Below are 23,480 nucleotides of genomic sequence, written 5' to 3' on the forward strand. Positions count from 1 at the left end.
TATATTTTTGACCATTCTCATTTAGCAGAAGTACCAACACTCTGTGGCTGTTACAGCTGCCTGGCCGTCCTCGACTGGTGAGGTCAGGAAGCTCTTTCACAGTTCCCCACTTGACCCAGAATGTATGCATTTCTTGCTCACCATAGATTTCCTAGCCAGTCCACAGTCGCTTCCTGCCCAGCACTCAGCAGTAATTGGCTGCTGTAAGAGTTCTCCACAGATGACTTGCGAAATATGATGAAGCAATCTTCTCTCCATCAGAACACTGATAGACATATGATCAGAGTGATAATGCCCTCCTTGATTCTGCCTGGTGTGGAGATGAGGTTACCCCATACTATAATCTTCTTTGACCTAAATAAGACGTTTTGGATTTAACTATTGTAGCAGAGTGAAATCAAAACTCCAAAATGTTTAATTTGTGGCAACTTAGTCTGGTACTCATATAGGCGAAATGGAACCTGAGGCGTTTCAAAGAAGATTTTTAAACCGCTCTGCGACTGAGAAAGAAATTAGATTTATCGAAAGCATGTTACTGATTGCTCATTGTAATTTTGTAACTCACCTTTGCTGATTTTCTAAATCATGACACTAGTAAACTCTTTATCTATGTGTAACGCAAACAGGCCCAACATGTTCGATACACCTGGCTCTTTCAACACAGTATTAACTCTTATTTGGGCATGTTCCTGAAAAGAATTCAGTGGGCCAAGAAGTGAAACTCTTGAGATGAGAAAAAATTATATACAACTCTTTGTAGAAGGGCTTTACTAACTCTTCTAATATTCTGGACCTCTAGATCCCTTGAGTTTTCGTCTTCAAACCATTTGGTCAAATTTCATAGTAGAACCTGGAAGAAGAAATTACAATTTACATTTCTGACCCTTTTAGAATGAAATGATCAGGCTGTTAATCCGAGAATGAAGGAAAGAATGGGCTAAAGCACAATGTATTGAGTGCTTTTTTGGTGATAACATTTGCTCGCATCATAGCTACTGAAATAGTTTATGAGGGACTGTTATATGTACTGGAGCTTCATTTATAAGATCGTCTGTGTTTTTTAAGCCTGGCTTGCTTTTCTAGCACCTTTTCAGGTCTGGAACCTTTTTGATTAAAAGTGCCTGTGAACTGTTCTTCTGATATCTTTTCCTCAATAGTTGCACCATGTTAACCCAGTCCCTGTCGTACACGTATCAAGATATTTTTTCCAGGCCGCTGTAAACTGCTTTTCCTACTTGCCAGAAATCCTTGTCTGCGCACTCATCTGTGTATATGTAAGCCTTAATTTAAGAGAAGACTTATAATATTATGGTCTCTTGCGTGTTATAAAGTTCATAAATTGTCCTTGTGCTGATGAAGATAACACGGCCATGCCGCTCCCACCCAGCTTCTACAAGTTTCCTTTTGTAAGGCTTGGAATTATTCTGTGACTTCAGCAGGTTTGTTCTAATCTTCAATGCTCTGTTATTACTTAGAGCGCTACTCTTCTTTGACAGTGCTTATCGTTTCACACTTGTTATTTAGTACTAGTTTTTCAGAGTAGTTTTTATTTTTCTCTATTTGGTAATTTTTTTTAACTGGGGCCAATCCGCGTTTACCAGTTTATTATTGATATTTATTTGCCTTTCTGTCATTGTATGTAGAGCAGTTTACACAGTCATTCAAGGTCTCAGCTGGTACCAGATTTGCATTTTGACTGGTTTTTGTCAGCCTCCATTTTGTCATGTATGTGTATTTGTAAAGCGCACTATCACCCATGAGGGTATCCTGGCGCTGACTAGGTGTGTGCGCCCAGGCCTTCCAATGTCATTTAACATGACAGCCATGGTTCAAGTTTGGGACACCTACAGCTAGTTTCCATACTTTAAAATGTTTTGTCTGCGCATATATGCACAAAAACATCTACCTATTCATAAGACGTATATACTTGCTTACATCTTTTAACCTATTTACTACATCTTTTTGCGAGCTACACTTTTGTGATAGATATGTTATAGGATGTATTTGTTTACTTACATCTTTTACGGATTAGTGCTGCCACTTTCTACATATTCTGGGTTGCTGGTGCTTTTTAAATCTATTTATTGTATTTTACAGCTGTTTATTGGCTGTGACATTTCTATTCTATTTATTGCATTCTTTAGGTATTTATTAGATGTATTTGCTTGTGTGGTATTTTAATCCTATTTAGTGCATGTGTTTATTCCTAGTGCTCTTTAACATATCCATACAACAGTTGTTTTTTTACTATGAAAATAATAAAATGTTTAAATAGTTGCCTTACTTAAGTAAATTCTATCGACCACCTCCATTACCACATTTGTTTGCATTTGGGTCTTTACAGAGTCTATGAGAGCATATTTTCTAATACTAACCTTAAGGAGGTTTTCAAAATCCTTGCAGTTTTCATCACTTAGCCTGCATGGATTTTTAAATATTTAATCTTCAAGAAAATTATAGTTAAACCATGTCGAAATTAAAAGTAACTTTCTGGCATCCCCACGTTACTTCCATGGTAACTGGAAACATCTGATATTCCTGTCTTTTAAACATTGGTTGGTTGATTTGTATCCCCTCCCCCCCCCCCCCCCCCCCCCCTTCCACGGTTTAGGAAATGGGGCAGTCCTTCCCACTTTATCAGCTAGATTTCTTGCAGTTTATTACTTTATATGAAAAAAACACAGCAATATTAAAATGTCAATCTTCAGAGGAACCCCTTCTATGATTAATGATTTTAAGGCTTGTGTTAATCTTATATGGATGACTTTCTCCGGCAGTGTTGGACTAGGTGCAATCAGTGGTACCTGGCCTGTCACTAAATAAGATTTGTGATGCCTGGTTCTCTGGTATTAACATCTTTCAGTCTAGGGCAATACTGCCTGGTTGCATATTGTTTAGGCAAAGAATGTGTAACTAGTTTTTTGTGTAGCCTTTGCGACTGCATCTGTGCTTTGTCTAAAGCACTGTTCCTTTGTCATAGCATCACCGAACGCCACTCGGTAGGTGTTAACAAGATTCCATCTTGTCAGTTGGACTGTGAATTTGTCGAGACAGGGTGTAATCTTCCTTTTAGGCCCCTGTTAAACTTTCTTGTTTCTGCTTCACCTGGCTTCTGACCCGTTCTTTCAGTTTGGTTTTGAATTCGAATGTAGAGGAGCCCAGCACAACATAGCTAGAGTTTGATTCCAAGCCCTGTATCTGGATATCCCTGCCTCAACGGATGTGTTGATTAAGAGGTGAGCGCGCCATTTGCATCATTGCCCTGTCTGAGAACCATGGTCCTGACGTATCAAAGGATTTTCGCCATTCTATGTCTATTGGAAAATTTGTTGGTACATATGGACCCAAATCTTCAATCAATTTTAGAATCTTTCACAACCACTGTTACCATGTTGCTCCAACATTTTCTGCTTGCACTAACCATTCATCTGCGGTGCAAGTTGTCTGCCTACAGGGAGCATGCACTTGCAGTCTGAGCTCCAGCTCATTTATCTTCCTCACATGTCAGTCATTGGCAGCCAGTTCTACGCCCGCAGGTGCGTTATCTCACGCTTGATCCACGCGCATAAGCCTCTGTCTTGTTCACCGCTCTACGCTGTCAGCGAGCATCCTTAGCAGCCAGATAGCGGCCTGCAGCCATTGGCTATAAATGGCACCCTGCTCAATTGCCACATCATGTTACATCACATATTCAAAAAGAACTAAACGTAGAGTCTCCGTTTGTGAGTTCTCCAGGCTGCTGTGACGTGCACAGCTTTGGAAGACATTACACTTAATCAAAGGACAGCTCAAGTGTGCCATTGAGTAGTGAGTGACTTTAGGATGGCATTACAATTTTTGTCTTCCCAGGACATAAGCTAAACCGCATGGTGCTTGCAACTCAAGCTGTCACAATTCATACTGGAAATTCATTTTTGAATGGAAGGCTGTCAGCTGGTAGTCTGTTGTTAGCACACTTCATGTACAGAAGGAAGTTGTCAATGTAACTTGAAGACATTACTGTACTTTTCCATTTTGAAACTATATTATCATACTATTTCAGTTTTGCAACCTTATGTGTTTTTTGGTTGCTGTCTTCCAACACTTACTGCGCCACACCTCCTTTATCTTTTGTGGAATGTCCCGGCAGTCCTCCGAAGAAATTAAGCAATTGATTTAGAGTCTCCAATGCTTATTTAACTGACATTGATGGTTTAAATATAGATCCATTAGGGAAAATAAACTGTGTTACTGTTTAGGTATTGAAGGTATTTAATCACCTACCACCCTATGGAGCAAAAGGTAAAGTATAATTAGATGAATTGCAAATCATCAAACAATACAAAAGTATTTCGAGGGACAGAAATGTTTAGTAGTATACCAACACTGCTTTTATCCCAAGAGCAAAAGAAAGTCTTTGTAAAAGCTTTTGTCACAGCACTTCAAGTGCTTACCATGAGTAGTGATTTTGGAGGGTTCACGTTGAAACTGATTTAACAACCGGTTGGTGGCAAGATGATACGCCAAGGAAATGCAAAAAAGACTTTTGCCTTATAAGAATCTGACACTAAATACTTGATTTAGCCATAATAATCGAGCATTCACAAGAAGATGCCAGAGTATTAGACACCAGTGTTCTCACTTCAAGTGCATCGAGTGTCCATGCAGTAGGTCACAGGGGAGCAGGCAAGGTGGAGTTGGCTGCTCACAAGCAACAGCTGAACCACAGTATCAGACCAAAACAAGGTGCTCGGGATTTACGCTTTAAATGTGGATTAACCGTGCATTTTGTTCATTTCAAGCCATATCTAGTCTTCGCTCAAGTTTGTGGGAAGTGTGGGAGGGTTTATCATTTTAGTAAGGTGTCTATTAAAGGTTGAAAATGTTGCTTTTACTGAAGCTGTGACGACTCTAAGATTAAAGTCACATTTATTTTAACCAATTTTATTGAGTTTCAACATTGTCATATACATGCATATCACATCAGTATCCTTATGCCAATTACAGATGCAGTGTACTCTTCCCATACCTTATACTTGCAACACGATGCAATATTACTGACAGGAGCCAGTGGTCCTTCTTTTTCTAACCATTTAAATAGTAGAAAACAGGTCATGCAGTGCTATTATCAAATTTTTAGCTTCTCTGAATGCTTGGTGTGTTTTCCATCTACTCCTGACATTTCTATTTCACTCTAACGTTGCAACCTACAATGGGATAGAGGCATACAATTCAGTATTAAGATGTGCATAACGATAATTGGCATAGGCATATGAGGGGGGTGTAATATAGTCTCAGTGGAGGGATTGGAGGAGGTCTGAGGCGAGAGAGAAGGAGAAGAAGGGTCGGACCACTCCGGGCATCTAGAGCCCGAGACCATGTGCGGGTCTGAGCAGGGGCTCAGCCATTAAGCACCTCTTTATAACTTTGTAAGTCCAGTAACAGCACCTCCCAGACCGATACAATAGGGATCTTGCGTAATCCGTGGGCCTCCTCTCGCCTCAATGCCACTGACTGTGGCCTTCTCCACAATAAGCCTACGGACCATAAGCAGGGGCACAAATCAAATCAATGAAACGATTTATGGCTTTTGCAGTTTTCAATCACTAAAATAACCCCAATAATGAACTCTCTATCGTGCATACATTCGTGGGGCCGGTGACCTCTGCTAATGAGATAACCAGCCAATAATGCTACAGCCTCCGGACAGCTCCAGAACATATGAGCCTTGTCCTGCTTTATGGCACCCAGGACAATCAGCAGGGGACTCAAACATCTGGTGCAGGGTTGCTGGCGTGAGATAGGCTCACTGACCCAATTTAGGAAGGAACTCAAGACCTGGCTCTTCGAATGGTCCTCCACCCAGTCCAACCAGCAGCCCTCCTGCTCCCAGCACTTTGAGACCCTCGTGGGTAGGTAGCCACGATGTACAAGCCCCTGATTGATTGATTAGTGCAGGATGTAACGATGGATGTACTGAAACTTAGCTTTCCATGACCGTTTCCTAGGGTATATAAGCGCCCTCGCCCATTCTTTTTTCATTAGTGCCCTGCCTGTCACCCTTCAAGCCAGTACGAGTCACAGACAATGGGCCATGAATGGTGAGTGCCAGGGCAGGCAAAAACCATGTGTTAAGTCGTCCACCACCACCCATGATGTGGAGTGCCTGTATCAGTGGGTGCTTTTCCGGCCCTGTGTCTGTGATGTGCCATAGCTGACTCATTCGGTTAACAGGTGGCCATGTGCTAGGAAGTGAACCGGCAGGAGTTCGTTTTCGTCCTAGAGTTTGTCAGAGGGCAGAAGTGTGCCATCTTGAAACAGGGCACCCAATGTACTCCGTCCTGAGGCTTCCCATGTCACCATGCCGTTTTCTCACTATCATGTCGCTAAAAATGTGATGGAGCCTATTTGGATATCGGGAGAATACTGGGGGATTGGCAGCATAAGTCGCAGGGTGTGATGAAAGCTGTCACAGGCTACCTGGTCTGCCGTACGATATGTTGTGTATGTGAAGAAATGGGGAGTCCTAGTTCCTCTGTAAGGTACCCCGCCAACCAGCGCACAGGCCATTGTAGCTGTGCCGCTAAGAAATAGTGCTCAAAGTTTGGGGCTGCTAGACCCCCTTTGTCTATGGGTAATTGTAACTTTACGGAGCGCAACGTGGCGCCTTCCCATTTTCCAGATGAAGCTCCCCATACCTGAATGCACTGTGTGGAATGTTGATCTGGGGATATGTACCGGAAGGTTGTGAAAATAGAGTAAGCGGAGGAGCATCACCATTTTCGACAAGGACACACTGCCCTGAACTGTAAGTGGCAGCTTGCTTCAGAATGCTATTTGGTCGGAAAGAGATGCAATGCCTTTGGTGAGATTGCCATCTCTGAGGTCCTGTGTCTTATGGTAAACTTGTATACTCCGATATCGGAATGTGTGGGGCTCCCACAGTAAAGGCTGCAGGTCCATCAGTAGTGGCAGTTGAGGACCATTTGGATGCAGTTGGAACAAGCAGGATTTGGTCCAACTCCCTCCCAAACCTGAGGCAGCTTGGAATTCTTGTAAGATGTCCTGAATGTCTGCTGTTCCCTCCAGATGTCACCAATAAAAATTAAAAGGTCATCTACATACAGCGAGACAACATGGGTCTCCCAATTTAGTGGGATGCCCCAAGTCTGTCCACTTTGTCGTAGTCTGCGCGAGGGGCTCCATTGCCATGGTGGAGAGCAGTGGGGACAGCGGTCAGCCCTGCTGCGTTCCTCTGCTCACTTGAAATGTTGAGGAAATGCCGTGGCCAATCTTCACCCTGGCGGTGGGCTCGGAGTATAGCAGGTGGAATGAGCCTCTGCAGCCCTCCTGTGTTTCCAAGCTCGGTCAGAATCGAGAACAGATAACCCCAGTCCACTGTTTCAAAAGGGCCACTGCACCAGAGAGAGCTCCATCACTATGTAAGAGCTAGATATTGAGAGTGGTAGATCTTCGTGGGACTATACCGTTCTGGTCAGAGTGTACCAGCCTTGGCATATCATCATATCTTATCCAACCAGAGCATAGATAATGGGCGTTACGAGGATGCTCCAAAGGACCCTTTTCAGGGTTTGCGAGAGATACCAAAATTCCCTCAGTGATGGCGGGACCAGCCTTCTGTTAAAGCTGTTTGGTACAGCTCCAGTAGCTTTGGAGCTAGCAGATGCTCACACACCTTATAGAATTCAATTGGGAACCCATCTAGTCCCCGGTTCTTATGCGTGGCAGCACTGTATAGTCTCCTAGATTTCCTGAAGTGTGGTAGGCGCATTAAGCCCAAGGGCTCTGTCCAAGAGCTCGATGGAAGTTGGTGTAACTGTGCCAAAAAAGGGCTGTATAGCCAGCTGACGATCAGTGAAAGGAGAGTCCTAAAGGGATTGGTAGTGGGTAGTGAATGCTTTGTGTATCTATTTGGTTTGTGACTACGTGTGTCTGGGTTATCCTAATCATAGTGATGGGTGTAGTTGGTTTAACGCTGCGCAGGAGCCATGCCAGTAGACGGCCTTACTTGTCCCCTTCTGTATGCATCTTTGCTTGGTACTCTCACGGTCTAAGCAACGTAGCTGTTCTATTAGCTGTGCATGCTGCCTCAGTCAGTTCCCCCTGTCTCATATGGTCGACTTGTGCCGCTGTCTCTAAAGCCCCAAAGACGCTTCATTGTGCAGCAAGTCCTTCTGCAGATCTGCGTGACCACTATCACAGCACGGGTGCAATGATCCATGATGGCCACCTTTAGTGCTTCCTAGTCTATTAGTTTAGAGGAGGTTGTGCCCCAATTCTCTGTTCGGTAAAGTGATAACGTCTGGTTGGTTGCTTCTCGGAAGACCTGGTCTTCTGGCATAGTGGACTGCAATCACCAGGTGGGGACCGGTGGCCTTGGCACTCTAACTGAAACTGGAAGGGGTTATGACCAGAGAAGGCCTTTCCCAAGTACTCCACCCCCACAGCCAGTAGTCATGGCGTCATGTCACGGAGTATTCAGTCTAGCTTCACATGCAAATCATGGGAGGGCAAGTCATAGGAGTAATCTAGAGTCTGGGTGGAGCGATCACCAGCAACGTAGTAGGTACCAGTGTGTGAGTGTTAGACCTGTCAGCCCTTTGGGTGGTCCCTCCTCATCATTATTTATTTTGTCCCACTTTTGCCTCAAACCCTATTATAATTTTTCCTTTTTGGGAACCACCAGACTTTTTAGTGTTGATGCAGGGTCAGGGAGCCATTTTCCCTACCCCTGGAACTTCTGTCTGAGGGCCTGAGACACAAAATGGTGGCCACCCATTGTCACCTGTGACATCATCAGAACCCACTGGAGATTTCTAGAACCTTCCGTAACATTCTGGAACCCTGTGACAGTGAGAGGCAGTTTAGAATGTTGGGAGGCCATCTCAGAGTGGCAGTTGACACCTGACTGGAGAAGAGAGAGGACAGAGGTTCAGAAGGAGGTCGGAGTAAGGCAGCAGGGGTGGAAACCAGTGCTTGGAGTGGGGTCCAGAAACCCACCCTTGATGCTAGTCCCTACTGACCAAGCCCAGCCTAGAGCCCTGTGTGGGACCAAGACCAGAAAAACCATCTTAAGGACCTAAATATTGTGAAGAGGCCTTAAAGAAGAAGACCAGCAAGCTCCTGACCTGTTTAGCGGTGTCCTCCTGGAGTCCTGACGTCGAGAAGCCTGGAGACCTGAGGCCGGAGGTGGAGAAGTGGCGCTGACAGAAAGCAGACGTCGTACCCGGAGCCGTCAGAGGTCGAGAGAGGGCGCCGACGGAGGTCGTGGAGAGGCACCGGAGGTCGAGTAAGGAGTCACCTGAGGTCGAGGTGAAGCGCGCCGGAGGTCGGGAGTGGAGATCGCACTCCGGAGTCGCCGGAGATCGAGGTGAAGCGCGCCGGAGGTCGGGAGTGGAGATCGCACTCCGGAGACGCCGGAATCTGAGGTGAAGCGCGCCGGAGGTCGGGAGTGGAGGTCGCACTCCGGAGACACCCGGAAGCGGGGAGACCGTGACCCTGCGACGCCGGAAGGCGACATCGAGCCGGAGCAGCCCAGCGACATCGAGCCGAAGCCGCCCAGCGACACTGAGCCAAGGCCGCCCAGCGACATCGACCCGGAACCGCCAGCGACACCGATCCGAAGCCGCCCAGCGACACCGATCCGAAGCCGCCCAGCGACACCGATCCGAAGCCGCCCAGCGACACCGAACCGGAGCCGCCCAGCGACATCGAACCGGAGCCGCCTCACAACATCGACACGGCGCCGAGCGGAGCCGATCATCGTGAAAAGGGCAGTAAGTGGTAGAAAGGGCATCTGAGGCCCTGTGGAGCCCTAAAAGACCATTCTAGGGGCTAGAGGGGTGTTAGAACCAGCCTGGGAGTGCCAGGGGTGAACTGAGACTGGTGCAGTGACCTCTGTGAGGGGTTGTGTATTTTGGGAGAGCCAGATCCTTAGGTTACCCTTATTCTACCTCAGTTCAGGCCCAGCCTTGACCAATCTAGGTGGGACACCCCCCATGTCATCCAAATGACCACAAGCTGTACTTGGGCATAGTAAAACCAAACTACCTCAGGAAAGTGATGTGAACTGTAATTGTCATTAATTGTGTTATTTAAGTTATTGAAGGTGCTTTATTTATCGACTGTATTTATTGTCTGACTGTATTTATTCCTGCATTGTATTTATTGTCTGACAGTATTTATTAGCCATTTGTATTTATTGCACCCCTATTTATTCCTTGCTTATTTATGACCTGATCCTATTTATTGAAACCCCACTGTTGTATTATTTATTTGACCTGCCCTTTTAAAGGAGAATCTTATGGTACTGTATTTATTTTATGAACCCTGCAACTAAGAGAAAATAAGATAAAGACAAACTACTTTCTTTCATAATTTTTACGGTGTAGTGTCGTTTTTGGAACGGATGAACGCATGGTTATTGTGAGGGTGTGACGTACGCTTCACACGGTGCCTGCCCCCAACCGCTCGAGCCAAGCTACCACTGTGCTGGGAACCTGGTGACTGCTAACCCGGTTGCCCGGTTTCCAACTTGGTGTTCAGCGGTGGGATAGAGCTGTGCTTGCGTCCACTCGACAATAACTGTGGGTAGTCCATAGGCCTACACCGGGAGTTTTCTCCAAGCAGACTTCCTAATTTTGAGTTTTGTTTTTTCCAAATTTACTTCTGGTGGTGGGAGGAGGTATTACAAAAGGTACCCCCCTGCATAGATTCTGTAAGCAACTGTCTTCTATCCTGAGTGGGCAAAATGGAGTTTGTATTAGAGGATGTGGAAACTTATACTGTGGCCCAACTCAGAGAGTTTTGTGAGCGAGAGGGGGTGTTTTGTCCCCAAGGTGCAAAGAAGGGTGAGCTCCAAACCGGCTTGGGGGGAGGCACGACGAGAAAGTAAGGCTGAAAAGGAGGACAGGGATGGAGAGACTGACCGCGAGGGGGCTGGTTTGTACCAACCTGAGGTGGGGAACCTAGTAGAGGGGCCCAGAACACTTTCAAGGAAGGGCAGCAGTGTCTCTAGTGGCGGCTTATCAGAAGTAGAATTAACTGGCCGGAGGGAGAAAAGACAGCTCACATGGAAGTTGGCGGAGCTGGAGAAAGAGAAGGAGGAACGGAGGATGGCTCACGAGTTGAGGCTCAAGGAGATGGATCTCCAGATCCTACGAGTCGGGGCACAAACTGTTCCTAATGGTGGCAGCAAAGACAGAGAAATCACCAGGGAACCCAAACCCTATCTGCCAAAAGACATAGTAGCTAGCTATAGTGCAGGGGATGATATCGCCAAGTGGCTAGCGGCCTATGAGGTCTCCCTAAGAGCCCATGGGGTTCCAGAGAAATATTGGGGAGGGGGATTGTATAAATACATGCCTCCAGCTGGTAGGGATACATTATTGGCCCTGGAGCAGGATGAGCAGACCCACTACCCCACCATGAAAGTGGCGCTCGTGAGGAAGTTTGGACTAACACCCGAGAAGTATAGACAGAAGTTCCGGGGTAGCCACAAACTGGGCACACAGAATTGGGTGGATTTCCTGGACTATGCAAAGAAGGCATTAGAGGGTTGGATACAGGGCAGTGAGGTGAGGGACTACGAGGGGTTGTTTGATTTGATGTTGAAGGAACACCTGCTCAAAAAATGTTTCCCTGAACTGCGTCAAAACCTGGTGGATAGCAAGCTGACCAATCCCCGGAAGCTTGCTGAGGAGGCGGACATTTGGGCTAGTACCCGGGTGTCCACAAGGGGGACTGGAGGGGACTCTCAAAAGACCGGACAGGGCGCCCCCCAGAAGAAAGAGGGAGGGGAAAAGAAAAAGGAGTTCTCCAAAGGCCCCCAAAATAGTTTCCAAGGGAAAGGAACAGGATTTACCCCTAGGGCTAACCCACCCAGAAACCCTAATCCTGGCCAGAGTCAGCAGCCAAGTGTTGTCCATTGCTTCGAGTGCAGTGGTGTAGGACACTATAAGGGAGATGCGAAGTGCCCGAAAAGACCACCCCCTCCCATCGGAGGAAAGGCCCCCGGAGTAGCTAGTGTAGTGCTCGGGGAGGAGATGCCTTTAGATAAGGGAAGGGAGTGGGCGGGTGTCACTTTAGTGTCCCTGGGAGAACGGGAGATGGTTCCTAAGATCCAGGTGCCCGCAAATACCACCAAGTATGGGCAATGGGTCACCATCAACGGCCAAAGAGGGGAGGCTCTGAGAGACACAGGAGCCAGTATGACTATGGTACATAGCCAACTGGTGTCTCCAGAGCAGGTGATTCCCCATGTGCTCCACCCTGCCGCGATGGCTGACGGCAGAATGGGCCACTATCCGGTGGCCGAGGTTCCATTTGAATGGGAAGGGGTTGCAGGTTCACTTCGAGTTGCCGTAAACCCTGCCGTGCCAGTCGATTGTCTGCTGGGGAATGACATGGAGCATAATGCTTGGAAGGAGGTGGAATACCGGACTCATGCTGAGATGCTGGGTACACCTGACTGGACCTGTGTCAGCACCAGGTCTGCGACTACCCGGAGGGGGAGTTCGTTTAGGCGGGAGCCTGTAACAAAGGCACCGCCGGCTGCCAACCAAGGGAAGAACCGAAGGCAGGAGGAGCCTGCCTCGGCATCCGCGCCCCGTGTGACGGATAGGCCACCGGAGGTGGTGGACCAGGAGTCCGCGGAGGGGGATGTTACCAACCTGGAGAACCTACCCATCCCGGCCGAGTGGCACGTGGAGGGAGGGCCGACCAGGGAGGAATTCTGCAAGGGCCAGAAGGAGTGTCCTACCCTTGAGGGACTGAGGCGACAGGCCGAAGCCCAGGCAGCAGGGAACGTTGAGGGGAACTATAATATTTACTGGGAGGATGGCCTCCTCTACAGTGAACCCAAGGCACCCATGCACGGTTCGTCACGGGCCTTGGTTGTCGCTCAACGTTACCGAGCCTTCCTTCTGGAATTGGCTCATGAGATCCCCTTGGCAGGACACCTGGGGCAAGACAAGACCTTTGCCCGGCTTGTCCCGCACTTTTATTGGCCTCAGATGAAAGTGTCGTCCGACACCTATTGCCGGACGTGTGTGTCTTGTCAAGCCAGTGGGAAAACAGGGGTGAAGCTGAAAGCTCCCCTGGAACCACTTCCTGTCGTTAGCACCCCCTTTGAAAGGGTGGGCATCGACATTGTGGGTCCGTTAGATCCGCCTACTACAGCTGGTCACAGGTTTATCCTGGTTTTGGTGGATCATGCCACACGATACCCAGAGGCAATACCTCTGAGGACCATTACCGCACCTGTTGTGGCTAGGGCCCTGATGGGAATCTTTACCCGAGTGGGTTTTCCCAAGGAAGTTGTGTCCGACAGGGGGACCAACTTCATGTCAGCATATATGCGGGCGATGTGGAAGGAGTGTGGAGTGACCTACCGGTTCACCACTCCTTACCACCCCCAGACCAATGGTCTGGTGGAGAGGTTCAATAAAACCTTGAAAGGCATGATCAGAAGTCTGCCTGAAAGCCTGCGGAGGAAATGGGACGTCCTCCTACCCTGTCTATTGTTTTCCTACAGGGAAGTGCCACAGAAGGGAGTGGGCTTCAGCCCCTTCGAGCTTTTGTATGGGCACCCTGTGCGTGGACCTCTCAGCCTGGTGAGAGACGGATGGGAAAGAACTCCCAGAAAGCTTCCCCAGGATGTGGTGAGCTACATGCTGGCCTTCCGGAGCCAAATGGCTAAGTTGTGGAAGCAAGCTTCTGACAACTTGGAAGCCAGCCAAGCAGTAATGAAGGCGTGGTATGACCACAATGCTCACCCGGTGGAGTTGGAGCCTGGCCAGAAGGTGTGGGTGATCGAACCAGGAGAGCTTAGCGCCCTCCAGGATCGCTGGTCAGGACCCTTTGAGGTGTTGGAGAAGAAGGGTAAGGCTACCTACTTGGTGGACCTGAAGACCCCTCGTCAGCCCCTACGGGTGCTGCATGCCAACCGCCTCAAACCCCACCATGAGAGGCCCGAAGTCCTATTGTTAATGGTGACTGACGGAGCAGAGGACGTGGAAAGCGAGCCTCTTCCCGACTTATTTGCATCTGAAGAGAAGGATGGGTTGGTGGAGGGAGTGATTCTCTCCCTGTCCCTAACTCCTGAACAGCAGGAGGACTGCCGCCAGGTCCTGGGGCAGTACTCTTCGTTGTTCTCCCTTGTTCCGGGTAGGACTCACCTGTGCATCCATGACGTGGACACAGGAGACAGCCCACCTATGAAGTCAAAGATCTACCGGATGACAGACAAGGTGAAGGCCAGCATTCACAGTGAAGTCACTAAGATGCTGGAGCTAGGAGTAATTGAACCTTCCAGCAGCCCCTGGTCCAGTCCGGTGGTATTCGTACCAAAAGCTGTACCATCGGGTGCCCAACCGGAACTGAGGTTCTGTGTGGACTACCGGGGACTGAACTCAGTAACTAAGACTGATGCTCATCCGATCCCGAGGGCGGATGAACTGATTGACCGGCTGGGAGCTGCCCAATATCTGAGTACCTTTGACCTTACATCTGGGTACTGGCAGATCTCTCTGACTGATGGAGCTAAGGAAAGGTCAGCCTTCTCCACGCCCAAGGGCCACTACCAGTTCTGCGTTATGCCCTTTGGGCTCAAGAACGCCCCTGCCACGTTTCAGCGTCTGGTGAACCAGATCCTCGCCGGAATGGAGAGTTTCTCTGCTGCTTATCTGGACGACATTGCCGTCTTCAGTAACAGCTGGGAGGATCACTTGCGTCACCTGCAAGCTGTTCTCCAGGCCCTGAAACACGCTGGTTTAACGATCAAGGCCAGTAAATGCCAGATCGGGCAGGGGTCGGTAGTGTACCTTGGACACTTGGTGGGTAGGGGAGCGGTGCAACCCCTCCAGGCAAAAATCGAGGCAATCATGGCCTGGGAACCCCCCAAGACTCAGACTGAGGTCCGAGCTTTTCTGGGCCTCACCGGATATTACCGCCGCTTCGTGAAGGGGTATGGGACCATTGTGGCCCCCCTCACGGAGCTTACGTCCAAGAAACAACCTCGACGGGTAGTCTGGACGGAGGCTTGCCAGCAGGCCTTTGTGAAACTGAAGCAAGCCATGTGCGAGGCCCCGGTCTTAAGGGCCCCAGACTTTTCCAAGGAGTTCATTGTCCAGACGGATGCATCGGAACATGGCATTGGGGCAGTGTTATCGCAACTCAATGAAGAGGGTCTGGAACAACCTGTGGTCTTCCTATCCCGGAGACTACTTCCCAGGGAACAGAAGTGGAGTGCAATAGAGCGTGAAGCCTTTGCAGTGGTATGGGCTCTGAAGAAGTTGCGGCCATACCTGTTTGGCTCGCACTTCCTAGTTCAGACCGACCACAGACCCCTGCGGTGGCTGATGCAGATGAAGGGGGAGAATCCCAAGTTGCTAAGGTGGTCTATCTCCCTACAGGGAATGGACTTTCAGGTGGAACATCGGCCTGGAGTGGACCACGCCAATGCAGACGGTCTCTCAAGGTATTTCCGCCTTAGTGTTGAGAACTCCCAAGGGGTTGGGTAGCTCTCCCCACTTTCAGCTGGGGGGGGACGCGTGTTAGACCTGTCAGCCCTTTGGGTGGTCCCTCCTCATCATTATTTATTTTGTCCCACTTTTGCCTCAAACCCTATTATAATTTTTCCTTTTTGGGAACCACCAGACTTTTTAGTGTTGATGCAGGGTCAGGGAGCCATTTTCCCTACCCCTGGAACTTCTGTCTGAGGGCCTGAGACACAAAATGGTGGCCACCCATTGTCACCTGTGACATCATCAGAACCCACTGGAGATTTCTAGAACCTTCCGTAACATTCTGGAACCCTGTGACAGTGAGAGGCAGTTTAGAATGTTGGGAGGCCATCTCAGAGTGGCAGTTGGCACCTGACTGGAGAAGAGAGAGGACAGAGGTTCAGAAGCAGGTCGGAGTAAGGCAGCAGGGGTGGAAACCAGTGCTTGGAGTGGGGTCCAGAAACCCACCCTTGATGCTAGTCCCTACTGACCAAGCCCAGCCTAGAGCCCTGTGTGGGACCAAGACCAGAAAAACCATCTTAAGGACCTAAATATTGTGAAAAGGCCTTAAAGAAGAAGACCAGCAAGCTCCTGACCTGTTTAGCGGTGTCCTCCTGGAGTCCTGACGTCGAGAAGCCTGGAGACCTGAGGCCTGAGGTGGAGAAGCGGCGCTGACAGAAAGCAGACGTCGTACCCGGAGCCGTCAGAGGTCAAGAGAGGGCGCCGACGGAGGTCGTGGAGAGGCACCGGAGGTCGAGCAAGGAGTCACCTGAGGTCGAGGTGAAGGGCGCCGGAGGTCGGGAGTGGAGATCGCACTCCGGAGTCGCCGGAGATCGAGGTGAAGCGCGCCGGAGGTCGGGAGTGGAGATCGCACTCCGGAGACGCTGGAATCTGAGGTGAAGCGCGCCGGAGGTCGGGAGTGGAGGTCGCACTCCGGAGACACCCGGAAGCGGGGAGACTGTGACCCTGCGACGCCGGAAGGCGACATAGAGCCGGAGCAGCCCAGCGACATCGAGCCGAAGCCGCCCAGCGACACCGAGCCAAGGCCGCCCAGCGACATCGACCCGGAGCCGCCCAGCGACACCGAACCGGAGCCGCCCAGCGACACCGAACCGGAGCCGCCCAGCGACACCGAACCGGAGCCGCCCAGCGACACCGAACCGGAGCCGCCCAGCGACATCGAACCGGAGCCGCCTCACGACATCGACACGGCGCCGAGCGGAGCCGATCATCGTGAAAAGGGCAGTAAGTGGTAGAAAGGGCATCTGAGGCCCTGTGGAGCCCTAAAAGACCATTCTAGGGGCTACAGGGGTGTTAGAACCAGCCTGGGAGTGCCAGGGGTGAACTGAGACTGGTGCAGTGACCTCTGTGAGGGGTTGTGTATTTTGGGAGAGCCAGATCCTTAGGTTACCCTTATTCTACCTCAGTTCAGGCCCAGCCTTGACCAATCTAGGTGGGACACCCCCCATGTCATCCAAATGACCACAAGCTGTATTCGGGCATAGTAAAACCAAACTACCTCAGGAAAGTGATGTGAACTGTAATTGTCATTAATTTGTGTTATTTAAGTTATTGAAGGTGCTTTATTTATCGACTGTATTTATTGTCTGACTGTATTTATTCCTGCATTGTATTTATTGTCTGACAGTATTTATTAGCCATTTGTATTTATTGCACCCCTATTTATTCCTTGCTTATTTATGACCTGATCCTATTTATTGAAACCCCACTGTGGTATTATTTATTTGACCTGCCCTTTTAAAGGAGAATCTTATGGTACTGTATTTATTTTATGAACCCTGCAACTAAGAGAAAATAAGATAAAGACAAACTACTTTCTTTCATAATTTTTACGGTGTAGTGTCGTTTTTGGAACGGATGAACGCATGGTTATTGTGAGGGTGTGTCGTACGCTTCACACGGTGCCTGCCCCCAACCGCTCGAGCCAAGCTACCACTGTGCTGGGAACCTGGTGACTGCTAACCCGGTTGCCTGGTTTCCAACAGTGAGCCAATGGGACAAGTGGGCAGCAGCGGTCACTATCAGGAAATTTGGTAATGGCAGGTGGGAAGGATCCGTCTGTGGGACTATAACACAGTTAAAGTCCTCTTCAATTATCCATGGGACATGCACCCATCAAGTACATCCGGTAAGAGGAACAAGAAGGCTGTCTGCAATACATTTGGAGCGTATATGCTCTCCAACAGGGCAGGTCTATAACCTAATTGTCCTTTAGCTAAAGTGTAGCGGCCCTCTGTGTCTATCTCTCCTGTCTTATAATGGAAAGGGACTCCCGGCCGGACCCTGAGTACTTAGTGCAGTAAAATTGACCCTGCAAGTGCTTTTGCAACCAGGTAGCTCCTCCCCACCCCCATTCAGTGACAGTCTCCCCCAACAGCGTAATCTGAGTGCCCCTCCTTCTAATATTTATTGTTGCACTGCAGGTCTTATCTGCGCCATGCCCATACCATGGACATTCCACATTAATATGCGAACTCTTGCAATTTTGTTGTTGCTACCATCGGTGGGCACAAAGGCGAGCAGTGAATTGCATAGCCACTCCCTCATGCCCGATCTCAGAGAGTACATATTGCGTAGAATAACACACAATGACTCTGTAAACTGAACAACTAGATCCCTCAATTCTCTTCCCAGGGCGGTCCCAGAACTCATCGTACCCAAACATTTAATAAACGTTCCCATAGAGCTCCCAACTGTGTGCAAGTGAGCACTGCGATCACCCCGGAGCAGGGCGAGGGAGTAGCCAGACTGTCAAATGTCCTCACCACATCTTCGGCCGACTGCACGTCTCGCTTGTGACGGGTCTATATGGTAGGGGGGGGGGGACTCATTTCATCTCAAAGTGTCAGAATACTAATGTGTTCTTAGGCAGTCTTTTCATCGCCTGCCCCAGCCTCCCACCATATGCCATGCACTCCAGATGCGATTCATACTCATGCTCCCCGTGACGTTTCACATTAAAGCAGCCGCTGTCTGTGGCGACGCCTGGAAGTATCATTAACGACGTGCTGTTTGCGGAATGGCTGGACTCATTGTCTGATGCACCTTTATTCCGAGTCTATGGCTGCCGAGACCGCCGATCCACCCACAACGTGATCGTGGTTGGCAGTGCTTGGATCTGTTCCTCTTTCATCTGTTCGGGGGTCGGAGCCCCTGGTGCTTCTGGGATTTTAAGTTTTGCTCTTGTTTTAACGTTGGGCCTGGGCTGTGTGTGGCCGATGCTTCACCATTGGTGGAGGGGAGAATTCATAACTGCGATCCACTGCAATTTTTAAGATGGATAGTTAAATGTATCCAAACATGCTATGCAAAAGCTAAATGACTTTTACCTGTTCCCCCAAAAGCTCACACCACTAGAAAGATTGGAGCTTCCCTAGCTTTCTTGCGGAGCATTCCTATTGCTGATATTTGTAAAGTAGCAACATGGTCTACTCCGCACACTTTCACAAAACATTTTGTAGATGTATTTGCAAGCCAATGTTGGTCAGGCAGTACTTAAAACTCTTTTTCAAACAACTGCAACCCCCACAAGTTACCCACTGCTTAGGAGAGGGACTGCTTTACAGTCTATGCAAAACATGTGTATCTACAGCACACATGCCTAGAAAGGATTATGTTACTTATCCTGTAAGCATCTGTTCTTGGCATGTAGTGCTGTAGATTCACATGCACCAACCCTCCTCCCCCAAAAAACTTGTGTAGGGTTGCAGTTCATACACTTTATTTCATAGTAACGCATGGACATCTCATTGCCTATATACACAGCATTTTTACATTCTCACGCCAAAACAATCCGAAGATTGTGTCGATGACCATGCGCAGTATTACCAAGAGGAGTCTTCACACAGCCTCGTACCTCAAAGAAAACGTCTTGGAACAAAAAACAACTTGTAATCATTTGAGCCAAACACTAGATGGCAGACCTATGTAAAGCCTGTAAATATTCAGCAATACATGCCAAGATCAGATACTCACAGAATAAGTAACAGTCCTTCTTGTTCATTGTATTTCATCTTTGAGGTGCAATGTAAAATTGTTTTCATTCACAGCTTAATGTTTAATGTTTTTATAGGGTTTTCTTCAGTTTTCATGACTGCAATGTTTTTAAGTATGTAAAAAAAAAGAGCGGGGGTGGTGTAGTGTGTGTGTATTGAGCTTGTCTTTGCACAAGGTTGTGGTATCGAGCACACGCTCATACACAAGTTTATTGTCTATGTTCAAAGGGGATTGTCGGTTCTGGAGTCACATGGTATCTGTGAAGTACTTGACGGAGTTGGTAAGTTGCTTGCCGTACCTAGCAGATGCCGGACGCTCCTGGTTGTGGGTGTTTTACTTTGGATTAAACTGAAGTGCAATCACATCTGGTCTTGGAGTTCCTTATTGTAAAGGCTTAACTTAGTTAGAATCATCTAGTACTAGGTTTTGTGGCGAGGGTAACCTACTCCAAAACCCTTGACCATAGTCATCTGAGATTCCTTATTACAATGAACCTTCCTACAGTTTTTAGCACAGTCTAATAACAACCCGCGCTTAATGGCTTTTTGCCTTTAGCATATGCTTTTAAAACTGAATAGTTCAGATATTCTAACTTTGTCATAACATTTTACAATCAACAAATCAGGCCTATATTTATGATCCTTGGCTTGTCACCATTCTGCTGTATTCAGCATAAGGTTTCCCAGAAGACCAAAAGTGCAAAGCAAGAACTCTTCTTTAATGGAATGACCCAATGTCTGCTTAATCAAATGCTGTACTGAAGGGAATCCACATTTGATTGTGGCCAAAGCCCTTCTTTCAGTAATGCTTCTGATAGATCTTTTTCTGTTAATCATTAAACATCTGAGGACGAATATCCTGTCAAGCCAGACCACAAGAGGGTAATCTGCAAGTGCTCGTTTTCACTGTATTTATGTCTGCAGATTATCTATACAGTGGATAAACTGCTGGAGTAAGTGTGGAGGAGGAGGATGCATAAACATACACGCCTAAGTTTCCAAAACATATTTAGGATTTTGTTAACACTCACAAAGGAGTTAATATGAACAAAGGTGTGGACATAGCTCCTCCTCTGTTTGTGAATCCAGCCCCATGCAAGGTAGATATGGTTATGTTGTTCTTTTAGTTAAATCTGGGATCTGATTACAGGGATGTTTTTGAAGCCGAATCTCACATTGCAATTTAGATAACTTTTTAATTGAACCGTTAACTTATTCATCTTAAATATTTTAATTTAAGAAATCACTTTTAATATTTATTTTACTTTCTTTTTGTAGAGAAAGCGCTGCAGAGTTTACTGGAATCTTTGACTTGCCCTCCTTATACTCCAACTCAGCACCTAGAGCGCGAACAAGCGCTAGCCAAAGAATTTGCAGAAATTCTACATTTCACCCTCCGATTCGATGAACTGAAGGTTTGTGAGATAATTGAAGCTGCAATCAATAACCTTACAAGACAAAATGGTGTTTGATATCTAAGTGTTGCAATCATTTTCTTGTACCCCTTTAGATGAGGAACCCAGCGATTCAAAATGACTTTAGTTACTACAGGCGGACAATAAGTCGTAACAGGATAAACAACATGCATGTGAGTACATGGAGCTGTTCAAAAGCACACAGTAAAATAAGAATAGATGGAACGTGTATATGAAATATTTGGAAGTGGCACAGACACATTTAGGGTTTGTATACAGATAGCACAATTGCCCTGTGAGATGAATAAAATATGAGTAATTGCTTTGAAGGCTAAACTGTGTTGGATTAATATGTATGTATGAATGAATGGGAAACGTGAAACAAAATTAACTTAGTATTTAGTGATTTCAATGTAGTTGCTGGTAAACTCGGAAGTGAACAAGAGCCAAACATGATCCAAAAATGTGCACCTCAAACCCAATGTAGACCTTGGAATTTCATTGAAATCCTAGTTCAAATGTTAGTGAATGTATTGGCTAGACTGCTCTTTATGGTTCTTTTTTTCTGCTGTAATTTCAGTTTGTGTGCTTAATTTACAAGTATACTATAAGTGTGTGTGTGTGTGTGTGTGTGTGTGTGTGTGTGTGTGTGTGTGTGTGTGTGTGTGTGTGTGTGTGTGTGTGTATATATATATATATATATCTATCTATCTATGTTCCATATTCCAACAGGAAAGAAAGGGTACGGACTCCACTTGAGTGCAATAATTTCCGTTTATTCACAACCGCTCCAGCTTGCCATGACGCGTTTCGGTCACCACCGTGATATTGATCATACATATATGGGAAGCCATCTAAAGGCAACACTGTATTGCATGCCTCTAGCCACCACCCCAGCCATCCGATCAATAGCATCCCCTATGGGGAGATGCTACGGATCAGAAAGATTTGTAGCACGGACCTTGACTGCGTGCAGGCTCAAAAGGGTAGCAGGTACAGGTTCATGGCTAGGGGGTACCCAGAAGAGGTGGTTATAAAGGCTATTGAGAAGGCTAACAAACAACCATGTTTAGCGACATTAATGCCTAAAAAAATCTAAGGAGAATTCTAGGACTGAACCCACATTGGAGCCAACTAGCTTAATATTAACATTTAATCGGCAACACAAAACTCTCCACAAAATTGTCAATAAAAACTGGCCTCTGGTACTTAATGACCCTGTTTTAGGAAGTTCCTTGACAGCCACTCCAAGCATTTCCTATAGGAAAGCTCGCACCATGAGCAATGCTCTTGTTAAGAGTAGCCCTGAGGTGATGATGACCAAAAATTGGTTGGACAGAAGGACAGGCTTTTATAAGTGTGGCGCCTGCAAACAAGGTTTGAATACTAAAACATACACCACTCCCTTCAAACCTAAGCCTGTTGCCATCACCAAATTCCTGAATTGCAAAACAGAATTTGCAGTTTATGTGCTGGAGTGTCCGTGTGGCCTGCACTATGTGGGAAGCACGAAGCTGCAGGTCCACAAACTGATACTCCAGCACGTGAGAGCTATTAACAACAAAGATGCCACTTATCCGGTGGCACGACATTTCCAGGAACATCATGACAGTAATACACAATACTTGAAATACTTCGTGGTGGACACTGTTTTGCCCCTCAGAAGGGGAGGCAATCGGGAATATCTGCTTAGGAAACTGGAAACCAAATTTATCCTGGAGCTTAACTGTAAAACACCACATGGTCTTAACATCAGTGAGGATTTCTTTACCTGCCTTTAAGCATATCTGTTCTTATACCCAGTATCTTTTAGCTGGCATTGGTACCGCCTTTCTTTAATTTTAATGTTGGAAATGCATGTTTGAGGCATATGAGCTGCAGATTATGCACTGTGCATAGATCGCCATCTGGTGTTGGGCCCGGATGTTTGCAGTTTGTTTTTCTTCTTGGACAATGTTTGGAAGTCACAAGTTCGGTGACTCCTCCTTCGGTCCGTACTGCGCATGGGCTTCGGCTCCATCCTCAGATTGTTTTTTTCCGCCATCGGGCTCGGATGTAATACTTCGTGCTCCGGCTTCGAACCTTTCCAGTTCGACCTTCGACGAAAAATCCTCGTCCATCGAGATTCTTCAGACAAAATCATCTTCTTTATCTCTCTCTTCGGCACTTCCTCGATTCCAGACATCGGCAGCGGCCTTCGGTCCTATCTCGACTCCGGTCTCGGGCGATGGAAAGGACTCCCTTTAAGAAGTGCCCAAAATGTGGGTCTAAATTTCCCCACACCGATCTACATCGGGTGTGCAACCTCTGCCTCTCTCCCGAACACGAGGCTCGAGACTGCCCCGCCTGCAAGTCTTTTCGATCGAAAAAGACTATTCGGGATCGACTAGCTCGACGCACCGTGGTGCACTCATCGACCTCGGCTCCACCTGACATCTTCTGAGAAGACATCGGAGCTTCGGGACAGCAGCACACCGAACAGGAAGACAACCTCGTCAGCGCTTCCGAGGCCGACGACTCCGACGTGGAGGAGATCACACCGGCGC

The 23,480-nt window shown here is 47.6% G+C and overlaps 1 protein-coding gene across 16 annotated transcripts in view; it reads left to right on the plus strand.

Moving 5' to 3' along the window:
* Positions 1-23,480, plus strand: part of LOC146816773 (CYFIP-related Rac1 interactor A) — a 300,974-nt gene that overhangs the window by 205,125 nt on the left and 72,369 nt on the right. For all 16 annotated transcript variants that reach the window (XM_085610657.1, XM_085610663.1, XM_085610648.1 and 13 more), the window contains 2 exons: positions 20,798-20,934; positions 21,030-21,107. In XM_085610657.1, coding sequence (XP_085466783.1) covers positions 20,798-20,934; positions 21,030-21,107 — 215 coding nt within the window. The remainder of the gene's footprint in view (positions 1-20,797; positions 20,935-21,029; positions 21,108-23,480) is intronic.

The sequence above is a fragment of the Triturus cristatus genome, chromosome 6 (assembly GCF_964204655.1).
Source record: "Triturus cristatus chromosome 6, aTriCri1.1, whole genome shotgun sequence".
In the NCBI taxonomy this organism is placed as follows: Eukaryota; Metazoa; Chordata; class Amphibia; order Caudata; family Salamandridae; genus Triturus; species Triturus cristatus.